General features: G+C 50.2%; 2 protein-coding genes across 2 annotated transcripts; both read right to left on the reverse strand.

Annotated features, from left to right (window-relative positions):
- Window positions 1-86: 86 nt before the first annotated feature.
- Galk1 (galactokinase 1) lies at window positions 87-4,338 on the reverse strand. The gene is made up of 8 exons (XM_050140305.1): window positions 4,137-4,338; window positions 2,660-2,849; window positions 2,164-2,283; window positions 1,843-1,978; window positions 1,545-1,726; window positions 639-789; window positions 349-511; window positions 87-268 (listed from the first exon to the last, which is right to left on the reverse strand). The coding sequence occupies exons 1-8, from the start codon at window positions 4,299-4,301 to the stop codon at window positions 197-199; spliced, it is 1,179 nt and encodes a 392-aa protein (XP_049996262.1). The 5' UTR covers window positions 4,302-4,338; the 3' UTR covers window positions 87-196.
- Window positions 4,339-12,391: 8,053 nt separating this feature from the next.
- On the reverse strand, window positions 12,392-14,385 carry H3-3b (H3.3 histone B). The gene is made up of 2 exons (XM_050140380.1): window positions 14,227-14,385; window positions 12,392-13,892 (listed from the first exon to the last, which is right to left on the reverse strand). Exon 2 carries the CDS (start codon window positions 13,880-13,882, stop codon window positions 13,472-13,474), a length of 411 nt encoding a protein of 136 aa, XP_049996337.1. The 5' UTR covers window positions 13,883-13,892; window positions 14,227-14,385; the 3' UTR covers window positions 12,392-13,471.
- Window positions 14,386-16,539: the final 2,154 nt, after the last annotated feature.

Here is a 16,539-nt window from a genome sequence, read left to right on the forward strand (position 1 = left end):
GGTGTCATCCAGCGGTAGAACAGTGATTCTTACAATTCCTTTGACCCGAGGGGTACCCACCTCCAAAGGCAGGTGGCTCCAGAGGCTACAACTGTAAGAGGCACAACTTTATTAAGCACCCAGATGTGGAATGAGGGTACCAGAGGCAGAGCTGCTGCCTCCACCACGCTTATGTGTCCGTCAGTCTCAGGAACACTCACAAGCTCAGCACCTGGGCTCCGTCGGCAGCTTGAGAGAGGTAGAAGGTGGCTGTGCCGCTATACTGCTCCTGGGGGAGAAGTGGGGCTAAGAAACGGGTGACCCGGGTACCCACCTCTCCCGTCCTCCCAGGCACTGGCGATCACCCACCTGTATGTGGTGCATGGCGCGGGAGGCAGCGGAGGCCTCCAGCAATGTCACTGTGCAGCCACCAAAGCCGCCGCCTGTCATACGGCTGCCGTAAACCCCAGGCACAGAGAGTGCAGCCTCAACCAATTGGTCCAGCTCAGGGCAACTCACCTCATAGTCATCCCTGCAAAGGATATAGGAACGAGAGGCTGTACCCCAAACTGGGACCCACCTGTGCCCAAAGGAATAAGAGGGATTAGACCTGGGACCCGCCTGTGCCCACAATGCACAAGCCACCCAGACGGCCTCACCTGAGTGAGTAGTGACTCTCCACCATGAGCCGTCCAAAGGCCTTATAGTCCCCGCGGCTTAGAGCAGCTGCCGCCTGGGCTGTTCGCCGGATCTCCCCTACCACGTGCCGGGCCCGGCGGAAGCCTTCCTTGCTCATCAGCTCCCTGCCAGCTGAGAAGGAGCAGAGTTCAGCAGCCTGACCCCATACCACCTGTGACCTCAGGGTGTGGGAGAGAAACCTGGTGGGCAGTGGCCAAACCCCTTAGTGGACAGTGGCTTACTGAACCCTCCTCAGTACAGGCAGGGACTGATAGGACGGGATAGGACCCCAGACCTGGCTCTAAAGCCCCGCCCCCCCAATCTCAGAGCTCTCTTTCTCACTGTAACATGGGACAACTGTATCTATCCATCACTTGAGATCTACGGGAGACCACAGGAAATGACATGCTGGACTCCCCGCAGGAAGCCAGCACAGAGAGAGCTCAGTACTTTGAGCCTGTAACTTTTAGGGCTTTCGAGATGGGACAAAGAACAGGCCTTGAGATCTTTCTCTACATAGTCCCGGCTGTCCTAGAACTCCCTGTGAGGACCAGTTAGCCTCGAACACAGACATCCATGGACCCATCTGCGTCTGCTTCCCGAATGCCAGAAGTAAAGGTGTTTACCACCCTGCCTGGTCTGAAAGGGTGAGCTTAAGATTGCAAGCAGGGCAGGGATGTGGCTCACTGGCAGAGCACTTGCCCAGCACGTGCAAGGCTCTGGGTTCTAGTCCCATCAATGCCAACTCTTTTGGAAGCCTAGGTTTGCAGGATTTGGGAGCTATATTTCTCGAGCAGAACACGATGAACGGAGCTGGGAAGAGGGAAGGGACCACAGGCCATGTGGACATCCCAGCGGGGAGCCTGGCAAAACATGGTGACTCTCACCCTCGAGCTCCTCCAGCCGCACCTCTCGCAGGCTCTCCTTGCCCAGAGCCTGGGCCACTTCCTCACACTGGCGCCGCCGAATCGGGTATTCGCTGGAGCCCAGGGAATGGCGGACATTGGAGTTAGTGATGAGCACAGCCAGCTTGGGGTCGGACAGCGGCACCAGGCTTGTCTCCAGGGACCTGGGGGGAATGAAGCTGGAATGGGGGAGATGTCACAGCCAAGGGTCCAAACAGCGGGCACACTCCGCTCAGGAGCTCCTGATTACAAGGTGGGGGATACGAGGGGAGCCCCTGACCTGCAGTCAATGAGCAGTGCATGGCCTTTCTGCCCCAGCAGAGCGATGAGCTGGTCCATGATGCCACAGGGCACCCCTGCGAAGCTGTGTTCAGCCCGTTGACACACCTGGGCCCGGGCAGCTATTGACCCCGAGTCTGCGGCACAGGGTGAGGTGGGGAAGCTGGGTTCCAGGGGAGGGCATAGGGGGTGGCCACATTGGAACAGCAGGGCTCCAGTGACAATCAAAGGGACTCCTCACCCTCCCTCCGTAAGTAAGCCCAGTAAGGGAAGAGGTTCTGAGCACAGAGGCCTGAGAAGGAAGGCGGGGCCTAAGCAATACCTGGGCAGAGCTGCTGGAGGAAGGTATACGTGGCCACTTCCAGAGAAGCTGAGCTGGAAAGCCCACCCCCCAGGGGCACCGAGCTGACCACCACTGCACTGAAGCCAGGGAGGGGGGCAGCTGCAGGGGAAAGAACGGTGCTGGTAAGATGGGGTGCAGGGAGTGTGGACATAGGCAGGACGCATGTCTCACCAAACTGCAGACCTCAGGGAGCCCACCCACCCTTCTTCTGCTATCCTCTGAGTTTGCTGGGGTGATCTTCCTCCTTGTCTTCCTGATTTGGGGTTCCAGAGACTAGCAAGCTGACTCTGAATTCTGGTTCCTCTGATCATATAAAGGAAACCAAAGGTAGTTTCTGAGCTCCCAGGGTCTCAGAGCCCTAATCTGTACAGTGAGATGCTCCACCGGGGACAATTGACAATGGGATGCTCCACCTGGGAGGAAGGGACTTTGTTCTGGGGAAATGGCACTCCCAGAAGCAGCCTGGGTCTCACACCTGGGTAATGTTGAATCACTCCCTTGACGTAATTGGCCCATTGTGGGGTTCCAGGCTCCAAGGACCGCTGGGCTGTGGGCAGTGGGAATTGCAGGCGCTGGGGCTCATCTGCATTCTTGGAGGTGGTAAGAAGAGAAACAAGCCCATCTGTCCGGGGGCTGCCAACCAGCACGGTCACAAGCTCCAGAGCCTGAAGGAGAGGGTGTGCATAATCTCTGTCAGCGGACAGAGTGAGGCCATCCAGGGCCACATCGTTTGGTTTCTGTTTGCTCTCTAAAATTGTTTTGTTTTTTTGTTTTTTGGGTTTTTTTGTTTGTTTGTTTGTTTTTCTAGACAGGGTTTCTCTGTGTAGCCCTGGCTATCCTGGAACTCTGGAGACCAGGCTGGCCTCAAACCCTGGCAGATCTGCCTGCCTCCACCTCCAGAGCGCTGGGGCTAATAAAGGCTCTCCCAGCCCACAAACCACGAGGACCCTGAGGGGAAGGTTTGCAGACTGGTGGAATATCCAATTGCAGGTGGGAAATTCTTGTCTTTTGAGATTCCAGAACTTGCTTGGGTCTCCCCAGGGCGATTAGAGCAGACAGATTCAAAGCCCAAGGTTCTGTTGTCTGGGACAAACAGGGCTTGGGGGGTAAATAGGCTTAGCTAGCAGCAAAAGAGGTGAGGCTCAAGAAAGATCTTCAAAAGAAAGATGGCCTGGGGGGCTGGGGGGGGCTTTGAATTCAGCCTCCTGGGTCTTTAGGGCAGAGCTAGCTACAGCAAGCCCTAGTCTGGACTCTGCCCGGAGGACTGCTTTCAGCTGAGGGCCAAAGGGACAGATAGCTATCTTAGGCAATAACAGGGCCACAGGGCTTCCCTGACTGGGGCCAGCCTCCGCAGTGCTGCAAGGCCTCTTTCAGGAGCAGAGACCCAGGCTGAACGCTAGAACACTCACAGACCTAGAAGGAGCTGTGTCTGTGTGACTTTGAGCCCGTCTTCAGTGCTCTATGGGTCCGCCGTTTCTTCTGGGCTGGGCCAAGAGGGCAACATTTACAACGGTCTACCTTTGCATAGGTCTAAGTCTGTAGGCAAACCTCCGTGTTTTCTTGATTTGAGATAGGCTCTCACTCAATAGCCCAGGCTGGCCATGAACTCGCAATTCTCCTGCCTCAGCTTGCCGGGTATTGGGATTATCAGACATGCGCAACCATGCCTAATAACCTCCTATATTGCTACCTTGGTCCTCACATTATTAAGAGGTACATATTTTCAAGTTGAGGGCGATGATTAACAGCCCCCAGAGGGCGGGCTTGAGTGAGAAGGCACACACACCCCTCCCTGCTTCGGCTTCCTGTCTTCACACGTGGACAACTGCACGTCCCGGGGTCTCTCATGTTTGTGGACCCCTCACTCCGCCTTCCACCCGGAGAGTGCTCGCCCTCCCGCGCTGCCTATGCTAGCCCTTCCCTACCGCAGGCTCCCCGAGGTAACCCCTCACCATGGGCAGCACCAGGCCCTGGTTGTAGTCCGTGTGCTCCCCGATGAGGTTGACGCGGCCCGGCGCTGACACCGCCAGCTCCGGCTCGGCTCCGAACTCCTCCAGGAAGGCCCGCCGGGCCTCGGCCAGCAGCTCCTCAACCTGGGGCGGTCTCCAAGCAGCCATGACTCTCGTCTGCAGCGGGGCGCACCGCCCCGCGGGATGCTGGGGGCGGAGCCACGTGGCGCGGACTCACATTCCTGCCGACGCGGTGCCCCGCCCCCACTGTCTGGCCCCGCCCACTCCACCTGCAGCGCCTGCTTGAAGCCCAGCTCTGTGCCGCCCGCAGGCTCTGGCAGCTGACAGCTGGAGAGACCCCAGTGGAATTCTGTTTCCTGGGGCTGTCCTCTCAGAACTGTGGGGGCTCCCACTTGAGTGGCAGTTAACACGCATGGAGATCTGAACTGTCCATCCCTGAGCCTGGAGCCTCTTCATGCGCTCCCCATCACCATCTTTCCCCCAACACAGCCACGACAAAGGAGCGGGCCACGGGCAACAGGAACTCCTGAGCGCCACCAAAGCATCTGCCTCCGAGGTCCTCAGAGCGAAGTTATGCGAAGACGTCGTCACTTATCATGGGTCTCTAACAGAGTGCTGTGGTACACAGTCTAAGGATAAACAAGGATCGATCGTCAAGCTTGAAAGTGACCAGAGAAAGTCACCTTTTACAGGTTCTTTTTCTGGCTCCTGTCGATGGAGATGATGCCAGTGGTCAGATGCAAGGCCAGGCCCTCCTCAGAGGCCCAAAAGCTACTGCAATATTAGGTGATTTTGTTGGTTCCCAACAAGTGCATCCCCTGGGAGAGCCTTGGTCTCAGAGACAGGACCATCTGCCTACAGCCTTTATTCTGGCCCAGATCTTTGCCTGGATGCCTGTCTACACCTTCTGTGTAACCGTGTGAGAGAAGGAAAGCCTGAACTATAAGAAAAGCAGCCTGTCTGGGATTACAGAGCGTGTTGTAGAGAACACAGGGATGCAGCTTGGAGTCAGCTCAAAAGATTGCCCACAGATTGCAGTTTCATTCAAAACGCAGTTTAGGGGCTCGGTGTGTAGGTCAGTGGTAAAGTCTATACTTACCATGCTCAGGACCCTGGCTCAAGACCCCCAACACCACATTTTCAAAAGAGGGCAGCTAGAAGAAAAGGCAGGGCTAAGGCTTTGACCTTGAAGGAGGGGAATGTGGTCCAGTGGCAGAAAGCACGCACATTCAAAGACACGCGCAAAATATTTTTTTCAAAAAATATTTTCCAAGCCAGGCATGGTGGTACATGTATAATCTTATTTTTTTTAAAAAAAAATATTTTATTTATTATGTATACAATATTCTGTCTGTCTGTATGCCTGCAGGCCAGAAGAGGGCACCAGACCCCATTACAGATGGTTGTGAGCCACCATGTGGTTGCTGGGAATTGAACTCAGGACCTTTGGAAGAGCAGGCAATGCTCTTAACCTCTGAGCCATCTCTCCAGCCCTACATATATAATCTTAGTACATGGGAGACACAGGCAAAAGGATCTCCTGTTTGAAACCAATCTGGTCTACATAGTAAGATCCTGTCTACAAAACTAACAAACAGGCTGTGCTATCAGAAGATATGTAAACTAATAAAGCCGGATGTAATGCCACAGGCTTGTAATTCCAGCACTCAGGAGGCAGAAGCAGGGTTGTGGCAAATTCAGGACCAATCTGGTCTACACACTGCTACACAGCAAGACTCCATATCAAGTGAGGGGTGGTGGCTGCCAATAGTCGTACATGCCTGCAACCCTAGCTCCTCGGAGACCAAGGCTGGCCAGGCATGGTGGTACTTGTCTTTAATCCCCAGAACCCAGGAGTCAGAGACAGGCAGACCTCTGTGGAGGCCTGAGGGTTTGGAGTTCAAGGTCATCCTCCTCCACAAAGTGAATACCAGACTGGTTGTAAGACCCTGTCTCAAAAACTAACAACAAAATCAATTGCTGGGACTGGAGAGATGACTCAAGGTTAAGAGCACTGGTTGCTTTTCCAGAGGTCCTGAGTTCAATTCCCAGCAACCACATGGTGGCTCACAAACCATCCATAATGAGATCTGGTGCCCTCTTCTGGCCTGCAGAAATATGTGCAGACAGAACACCGTATACATAATAAATCTTTTTAAAATTAATTGCTAATTTCTTTTGACAGCTGCTCTTTGAGTACACTACAATAAAGCCATCTCTTTGCATAACCAAAAACCACAAGACAATTGTGAGTGGCCTTGGAGCTGGCTGAAATGGCAGCCATGTCCGCCTACAAGGCACCATCCTGTTGTGTCAGAACTGTATGCAGCACCCCCTTTTCTGTGAGCACTCTCTGACTAGCTTCAGCTAGGAATCCAACAGCCCGCATCTCTGTCTAGTTGAGCGTGGGTAGGATCCAGCCACTCTGAACCTCGGTTGCTCATTTCCCCAAGAGGGTGGGTGTTTTCTCTTTGGGTCATTTATGTCTAAAGTGCTCACACTGCAGCTGATACTTAGAAGCACAGAATAAATGTTTGCGCTTGCTATCAGACTTCCATTCATTCAAACAGGCATTAATGGGCTCTCCTTCGTTGTGCAGCTGGCTGGAAAGATAAAAAAGCCTCAGGCACCTTACCATCTGGTGGGGAGGCAGACAACCTCAAATCTGACCTCCTCTAATTGAGATAAATACTGTGCTTACTTTATTTTATTTTTTAAAGCAAGATTGCAATGTGTAAATCAGGTTATCCTTTAGCTTCTCTTTTTTTAATTTATTTAACAGGGCTACAATAGTGAGATCTGCTTCAAGAAAAAAATTTTTTTAAAGTCAGGTGTTATGGCAGATAGCTTGAATTCCAGCACTCAGGAAACAGAGGCAGTTGGGTCTTTGTGACGGTGAGGCCAGTTCAAGATAAGATCTGTGGCATTCTGGTAAACCTGGAATTCACTGTGTAAACCAGACTAGCCTTGAACTCACAAACTGCTTCTGTCTATCTAGTGCTGGGATTAAACACCATGCATGTTCTTATTTTTCTTAGTTTTTTGTTTGTTTACTTGCTTGTTTTGTTTTTGTTCATGGTTTTTGTGTCGCTTTGGAGACTGTCAAGGAACTCACTCTGTAGACCAGACTGGCCTTGAACTCACAGAGATCCACCTGCCTCTGCTCCAGAGTGCTGGGATTAAAGGTGTGCGCCACCACTGACTGACTTCACTTTGCTTTTGCTGGTAAAGATGTGCTGATTTAGCTTTCTATTCTGGCTGCATGTCTCCCCTGACATTATGGAATCTCTCTCTGGAACTGTAAGCCAAAATAAAGTCTTCCACGAACCATTTGTCATCATGGAGTGTATCACTGCAACAGAACGCACTTGGACGTGCTGGCTAGAGTGGAACCGGAAGGAGAATCGTGATTCCTTTTGATTCCACACCATGATTCTGCTGCCCTCTTTCTTTGTGTTGCAATTATGACCGCTGGCACCGGGTATGGCAATGCAAGCTTGTAATCCTAGCCCTCAGGACGCTGTGACAGGAAGATCACTAAGCTCCACATTAAATATCAAGACTCTGGTGAGTTTACGGAGGCAGAGGCAGGCAGATCCTGTGAGTTCAAGGCCAGTCTGGTCTACAGAGGGAGCTTCAGGACAGCCAGAGCTGCAGAGAAACCCTCTCTCAAAAAAACAAAACAAAGCCTGGTGATGGTGGCACGTGCCTTTAATTAATCTCAGCACTCACTCGGGAGGCAGAGGAAGGCAGATCTCTGCAAGTTCGAGGCCAGCCTGGTCCACAGAGTGAGTTCCAGGACAGCCAGGCTGTTACACAGAGAAACCCTCTCTCAAAAAAACAAAACAGGGGCTGGAGAGATGGCTCAGTGGTTAAGAGCATTGTCTGCTCTTCCAAAGGTCCAGAGTTCAATTCCCGGCAACCACATGGTGGCTCACAACCATCTGTAATGATGTCTGGTGGTGCCCTCTTCTGGCCTGCAGACACACACTCAGACAGAATATTGTATACATAATCAATCAATCAATCAATAAAAAACCAATGAAAAAAATCAAAAAACAAAACAAAAACAAAAACCAAGATTCTAGCACACCTTTAATCCCAGCAATACCAGGCAATTTGTAGTCAGTCTGGGCTACATAGTGAGTTTCCAGGCTAAACAAATCTACACAGAGGGACCCTGCTCTCTTTTTAAAATTGTCCTCTGCTCAGGAACTCTGCTCAGCAGGAAGTCGGCTTTGACCTTTGACTTTCCCTCCCATTTCCTTGCCAGACATCACAGTCCTGGAGAAAGATGACAGCACCTCAGTGTGGACTCCACATCTGCCTCTGCCCTGATGGCCAAGAAGCTTGCACCAGCAGCACAGCTACTGAGGACAGGCACTCCAGAGACGCCTCTTTTCTATGAAAGACCTGTCTGCCTCCCAAGACGAAGCTGAATCTCTTGGGCTTTTCCTTTTGTTATTATTTCTAAATCACTTATAGGTGTGGGGAACTACTTCCGTGTGTGAGCAGGTGAGAGCAGGGCCGGCAGAGGCCGGAGGCGTTGGAGCCCCTGCAGCTGGTGATAGATCTTTGTCAGCATTGGTGTGGGTGCTGCAGATGGAGCCATCTCAAGCACACCATCAAGAAGTGCTGCATGCTTAGCTCTGGCTTCTCCCTTGCAACCTCAGCCTGGCCTCCCCATACAGGACTTGGGTCCTTACCTCCTGAAGGGATGTCTCTGATGATGTTAGTCCTGTCGAGAGCCCACCGTCTCACCCATTCTGGGAGAGTCTTGTTCCTATATTTCCTGGTAATTTTTCTTTGCTTTTATGTGATTTGTGTAATGAAAGCTTCTGTAGCACTGGAGATAGATTCATTTGGCACAGACTGAAGGACGGATAGCCTCCAGGTAGAGCTAGTTTGTGTTCCAGTTGGTCATTGTCCCAGACTTTTTATTTTTAGTTTTCGAGACAGGGTTTCTCTGTGTCACTTTATTGCCTGCCCTGGAACTAGCTCTTGTAGACTAGGCTGGCCTTGAACTCACAGAGATCCTTCTGCCTCTGCCTCCCCAGTGCTGGGATTAAAGGCGTGAGCCACACCACCCGGCGCCCCAGACTTCTTTAATTAAATGTTTTCACAGTTGTCCCCTGCACTCACCGTGCCCGAGTTTATACAGGCCATTTCATTAAATCTTTGCAAGTCTATTAGACAGAAATTTATTTTACAGATGGGGACAGACAAATGGAGCTTTGAACATGAGTCATGAGTTCAAGCCTATTCTCTTTGCCCATGAGGACTGCAGGCTGCTGCAGCCTTTGGTCTGCCAACAGCATGGCCAAGATGAAGCTTAGTTGCTCCTCAGTGGAGAACAAGAGGCCCCTGTGCCCACAGGACACTACAAAGCTCTGCAAGTCAGGCTGCCTCTTGGCCATTAGAGAGATCACAACGGGGCTCCCGTCCCTCCGTTGTGCCCCTTTTCAGATCATCTCTGACCTGGCTCCTCCAGCCTCTTAGCTTCACTGAAGCCATGTCCCCTTGCTTCCCCAGGAGTGGGTATCTGCAGAGCCTCCTAGCCTTCTCCGTGGGGAGGAGACGTGAACAGTGGTTCTCGGAACAGGTGGTGGAAATGCTACTTTGAAGTCTGGCCACTGTTGTGACGTGGTGCTCCGATAAGAATGGCTCAGGCTGGGCCCCTTACCTGAAGGCATGGCACTGCATGGTGTGGTGCTGGAGTCAGCCAGCGGGACCTTGCTGGAAGGGACAGCACCATCCGCTGCCACCATCAAAGCCGTTCAAGCAGCCCTCCCCTAGGCTGCAGCTTCCTCATTCCCCAGACCAACAACCAGAGCGCCCCTCAAAACAGCCTCAGTCATTGGGTGGTGGCGGTGCAGGCCTTTAATTCCTGCACTCAGGTGGCAGAGGCCAGCCTGGTCTACAGAGTGAGTTCCAAGACAACCAGGGTTACTCACAAAAAACCAAAACTAAACCAAACCAAAACTGGACAAAACAGCCTCCACCATCTCCACAGGAGGCTTCAGGACTTGGGTTGGCTGTTTCTCCTAATTTTGCCCTTGGGCAGTAGCTGTAAGAATTGTCGTTTATGCCAAAATGTTGACCAGGAGTCAACCTGGCTGGATGGAGCAGGCCACAGGGCTGACACCTCTCTAAAGGAGCACAGAACACAATGCAGGTTTAAAACCAGTGGAGTGGAGGCAGGAGGAAATCAATGTGGGTCCAAGGAAGGTAAAGAGAGAGAGGGGAACTGCTTCATTTAGTGAGGTAACAAATATTCTCACACCAAGGGCTCATGATAAAGGTAAGAATAGAGAACTGACTGTTCTTCAGGTCTTGAGTTCCCATCATCCGAAATGAGATCTGGTGCCCTCTTCTGGCGGGAATGCATGCAGTACACACTGTATATATAATAAGTCTTTTTAAAAAGGTAATCCCAGCATTTGGGAAGTGGAGGCAGGCGGATCTCTGAGAATTTGAGGCCAGTCTGGTCTACAGAGTGAGTTCCAAGACAGCCAGAACTGTTTCACGGACAAACCCTTTCTTGGGGGCGGGAAGAATTGAGTACACAAAATGGATACTTAAGGTTCTCATGGCTCCAGCTGCAGGAGGAGGGGCGGAAACCGCTCAACCCAGCCCTTCTCTATGATAGGCTAGATATGCGGTGTGAGACAAAAACTGAAGGGCCCAGGACCAGGGTTTCTTGTCTAACTAACCACCATGTCCTGCCATGTTCTTCCCTCTGCCAGATGCTCACAGACCCAGCAAACATCTGGCTAAGGGCATGGCTTGCTCTTGACTCCCCACCCTTGGACCCATCCTGCCTCTGGTACCTCACTCCTAGGCAAACCAGTTGGAGTGGGTGAGGACCAGGAGTAGTGGGTGGAAGGCCTAGCTTGTGTACTATTGCAACGCCAGCCAGGCTAGCTGACGGGAGGCACAGGCTGGTGGATCTCTGAGTTTGAGGCCAGTCTGCTCTACAGAGTGAGCTCCAGGACAAACAGTGCTACACACAGGGAAACCTGTCTTGAAAAACCAGGAAAAAGAAAAAAGTGGTGGGCCTGATGCCAGACCCATCTAGGCCTCCTTCCTCCCGACTTCTTTCCATCTGTCACCAGCTGCTGGTAGACACCTAGGCCACATTTCTAGTAAAACTTAAAGGACTGAACATCTCTATAAACCAGAGTCAAGAATCTTTGAAGACAGCTAATTTTTGTCTGTCCCTGCACCAAAGGCTCACCTCACTGATTTGCCAGTGTGGATGACAGTGAAGAGGCACAGGAACCAACTGCTACAGCACTGGGCAATCTGCACACTGGAACCTGCTCTCCACTGAGAGTGCTCTTGCCTGCTGAGTAGGAAGGTAAGCCTCACAGCTGGGGATTGAACTCAGCAGTAGAGGGCTTATCTAGCATGCACAAGGCCACGGGTTCAAAACCCAGTATACACATACCCACAAAAGCTTCCCTCAACATTTGGGGAAACTTTTCAGCTTTCCCTTTCATTAGATTCCCACTCCCAGGGTGTCCTATACAGGTAGCTTCCTGGAACCAAAAATGTATGCTTAGGTCTCGTGTAAGCCCAAATTGCACAATTTAAACAGTAGCCTCCAGGCTTTCCAACAGCCACCATCAGGCTGCAAGCCAGAAACTTGGTTACTATAGGCACTAAACTCACCAAGTAAATAAGAGGGGACATGGCATATGCTTTTAATCCATGCATTTGGGAGGCAAATTAAAGCCAGACTGGTCTACAGAGCTAGTTCCAGGAGTCAGGGCCACACAAACTCCCAGAGCACTAATTAAAGAATAGTATGTGAAAGCAATACCCGAATTATACACATGTACATAATGGTAAAGATTTACTTGGTGGGCAATGGTGGATCATTCAGACCTTTAATCTCAGCACAGGCAGAGTTGTGCTCCAGCCTAATTCCAGGCCTGCTGCCAGGGTCCTCAAAACAAATCCATTTTCCTGTGACTTCACACTATGTGGATCTATAAATTTGCTTCTGTCATAAAGCCCACACAAGTACAATAGCATTGTAGATTGTCATTAGACCCATGACAGCTTCCATTTTCACTACCACTAAGTCCTATCTCTGGCCCCCAGCATTTTTATGGAGTAATGGCCAAACTACATGCTTCAATTTTCTTTTTCCAAGCAAAAAGCTGAAATTAAAAATCTAGGTAATAGGTATATTGAAAGCTGTATGTATTCAATTTAGGTTTGACACTTAGTTGAATAAACAAGTTTTATTTGTAAATTTAGTCAACATACATAATTGACCTAAAAACTTCAATAGGATACTTTTAAAAACCACTTGAAGGCCATCTCTATAAAAGGGATTTTGCCAGGACAGTAACCAGGTGTAACCTACTAACCCATCTTCGTTGGCAGAGGTCAGCTGAAGCTGTACTCTCACCCTCATGTTTAAACTCCACAAGGAAAAAACAAATTCTCCGTTTTTCCCCTTAAAGATGAAAAAACAACAGAACCTAATCCAGATAAAGACCAAACAACACAATGAAAGCTGCACTAACTAGATTAGTAACAGGTGATGCTGGTGTAAATAGCTTGTTATTTTACTGTAGAGCCCTTATAAATCCCCGTTAGTGTATGTTACCAGCTGGAGTGTTAGTTAACGTGTGGTAGAATGAGGACTTATGCAAGGTTTAATACGCATAGCATTTTCTACTTTGTTAAAAACAAATGCAGTCTAGTCAGGAAATACCAACTGGACTAATTACACACCTTAATGACAAGACTCCCCACCACTTGTGAATGTAAAACATTTAATTTAAAAATGTTGAACACTACAATATATAAAATAGCTATTATAAATGCACATAGTGTATTCTATAGCTGCCAGGTTTACTTTTTTAAGGAAAACTGTTACACTGTGGTTAAAACTTGTATCTTCAACCTTTGAAAAAGCCCACATTCTATCACAGTGATGTATGGTTAAACACTTGGATCAAGTCATAACCAGTTTTATTGCAAAAGGACCCTGTACATTTATCAATTCTAGTACCTTAATAGCTACCCAACAAGTCATTAACATACAGAAACATGCATCATGAGAAGCAAGTACTATCACCCATCCCTTCTGCACATCGGCAACTTGTCACTCCTGAGCCGCAGCGCCCACAGCACTGAGGTCTGTGAACAGTCACTCTCCCCATTCATCCTGAGTGAAAGATGGAATGACTTAAGTACAAATGCAACATATTATAAACAATTTCTTACAAAAAAAGTCACAAATTAAACCAAAGTATTTTACAGAATTTACTACAAAATGCCATAAAAACCGCCTCGACTTAAGCTTTCTCCCCCCGTATCCGGCGAGCCAACTGGATGTCTTTGGGCATGATGGTGACTCTCTTGGCGTGGATGGCACACAGATTGGTATCTTCAAACAACCCCACCAGGTACGCTTCACTGGCCTCCTGAAGGGCACCGATGGCTGCACTCTGAAACCTCAGGTCGGTCTTGAAGTCCTGGGCGATCTCCCTCACCAACCTCTGGAAAGGCAGCTTCCGGATGAGCAGCTCAGTCGATTTCTGGTAGCGACGGATCTCTCGCAGGGCCACGGTCCCGGGCCTGTAGCGGTGAGGCTTCTTCACCCCGCCGGTAGAGGGCGCGCTTTTGCGGGCCGCCTTGGTGGCCAGCTGCTTGCGGGGCGCTTTCCCCCCGGTCGACTTTCTAGCGGTCTGCTTGGTTCGGGCCATTTTCTTTCACCTGCGAGGGGCACCGCGTTCAGAGCCCGGGCCGCCCGGCTGCCGTCCCCGCGGCCGCGGCAGATGGCGGCCGCCGCCTCCTCCCCCTCCCCTAATGACTCAGGCTGCGCCGAGCGGCGGCCTCCCCCGGGAGGGGGAGCGCGGGGAGGAGCCACTTCCCGCTCCGCGGGCGGCCGGGAACACCGCGGCGAGACCTGTGAGTCACCGCCGGGGAGGAAGCGGCCGGGACGCCACCTCCCCGCCCGAGCCGACTTCCCCCGGGCCGCCTCACCAACCCCGCCGGCGGCAGCCGCCGACCGCGGCCCCGACAGCCGCCGGGAGACGCCGATACTCACCCAAAGCCGGAGTCTGAGGCCCGTGCTGGGACCGCCGCGCCGCTGTGAGCGCGCAAACAGGAGCCGCGATCAGCGACAGGAACAGAAGATCTACCTCCAACGAACGACCAAACCGCTCTGCGCTCCAAGCCCCCCGACGCCTCCATTTTTATATAGACGCTTCACGCTGCGTCACTGCGTCATAGAACCCTTATTTGCATACACCAACGACTTTTTCGATTGGCGGGAGCATTCGCCGACGCGCTGACATCTCCCGACACAAAGGCCGGACTTCGGGCCCGTTCCCTGATTGGCGGGCGTTTAGGCCACTGATTGGCTGTTAAGGCTGCTTCGTGATTGGATGGGTACAAAGAGGAATAGACGAATCAGAGTTTAGCACTAAGCCGCTCCTCTGATTGGATGAAATGGAGCTATGTTTGGATCCTTCTCTTGGTTCCAAAGCTCCACAATAGAAAGTCAATGCAAATGAATTGCGCTAGTCTCTCAGAGTTAGACTTAAAGACTTAGGCAAGAGCCTAAGACTATTTGCATCAAAAGAGATTTTGCAAAAACATATAATTCCAATGTCGAATAAAGCGTGTTTCCTGAATTATTTACTTTTTGCTATATTTTGATCATTGAGTAGAGATATGAAATCCAGTAAATCATATTACAATGTACGGTGTTTTGTGTACAATGCATATATATTTTAAACCAAAAACAATTGTTTGATGTGGAAGGGTCATGAATACAAATAATCAAAATTCAAAAATTTTTTTCAGAGTTGGGCGGTGACACACGTCATTAATCTCAGCATTTAGGAGACCCAGATGTAAGGGGATCGCTGCGAGTTTGAGGCCAACCTAATCCACATAGAGGGTTCTAAACCAGCCAGGCCTACATAATGAGCTATTGCCTTTAAAAATTCTGGCGTTTTTTTTCCCCCTCAAGCACTCCATAAACCCTGCTCAGGGTGTTCACCTGTAATATGGACAGATGAAAACAGGATCTAAAAATTAAGGCCACTTACAGCTACATAATTCAAGACCAGTTTAGAATATATAACACTGTTAAAAAAAAAAAAAAAAAGAAGCTGGCCATGGTGGCCATTCCTTTTAATCCCAGCACTGTGGAGGCAGGCAAACCTATGAGAGTTTAGTGCAGCACTGGACCAGCCAAGTATAAAAAGTTGCCAGGCATGGTAGCATACACGTTTCTTTAGGTCCCAGCACCCTTGAGGCAGAGGCAAGTGACTATTAAGCCAACCTGGTCTATAGAGGAATTCCAGGACAGCGAGAAGCAAGAACTACTTACTGAGACCCTGTCACAAAACCAAACAAAAAGGAAATAATTATCGGTTATATATTTCTTCCTTTCTTTCTTTTTTTTTTTCGAGACAGGGTTTTACTGTAGTTTTAGAGCCTGTCCTGGAACTAACTCTTGTAGACCAGGCTGGCCTCGAGTTTCTGCCTGTCTCTGCCTCCTGAGTGCTGGGATCAAAGGCGTGCACCACCACCGCCCAGCTTATATTTCTTGAATTACTTAATTCAACTGCATGAAATAAATACACACCAGGAGAGGCAAGAGTACACATGGAAAAGGTAAAGGAACTGGGTGTCTTCGTGTAATCCTTGTACTTGATAATTACTTCTGACAAAAATCTGATAGGTTTGTAGAAACACTAGTATTTGTGGATTTTTGTTTGTTCTTTCACAACAGGGTTTCTCTGCATAGCCCTGGCTGTCCTGGAATTTGCTCTGTAGACCAGGCTGGCCTCAAACTCAGAGATCCACCTGTCTTTGCCTCCCAAGTGCTAGGATTAAAGCTTTGTGTCACCACGCCTGCCTAGATTTATTTTATGGGTGTGAATGCCTTGCTGGTGCCCACAGAAGTCAGAACAGGGCATTGGATTTATGGATGGTTGTAAGTCACCATGTGGGTGATGGGTATTGAACTCTGCAAAAGCAGCAAGTGGTTTTAACACTGAGCCATCTCTCTCAGGCGGGGGTGGGGGAGGGAGGCATGGCTGGTGGGGCGTTTGCCTTTAATCCTAGCACTCAGGAGACAGAGACAGGTGAATCCCTGAGTTTGAAGCCAGCCTGGTCTACAAAGTGAGTTCCAGGACATCCAGAAATACACAGAGAGACCCTGTCTTGAAGAAAGAAAGAAAGAAAGAAAGAAAGAAAGAAAGAAAGAAATAAAGGAAGGAAGGGAGAAACTATTCACCCCACATAGGGGTAATCAGTACTTCTTGCTGGGTTGCAGACTTCATCAAAATAACCTTCCCTAGCTCACCTAAGAAGAGATTAAACGTACAAGACATCCAAAGTAAAA

Source organism: Alexandromys fortis, unplaced genomic scaffold (assembly GCF_014885135.2).
Source record: "Alexandromys fortis isolate MF-2015 unplaced genomic scaffold, M_Fortis_MF-2015_v1.1 scaffold_39, whole genome shotgun sequence".
Lineage (NCBI taxonomy): Eukaryota > Metazoa > Chordata > Mammalia > Rodentia > Cricetidae > Alexandromys > Alexandromys fortis.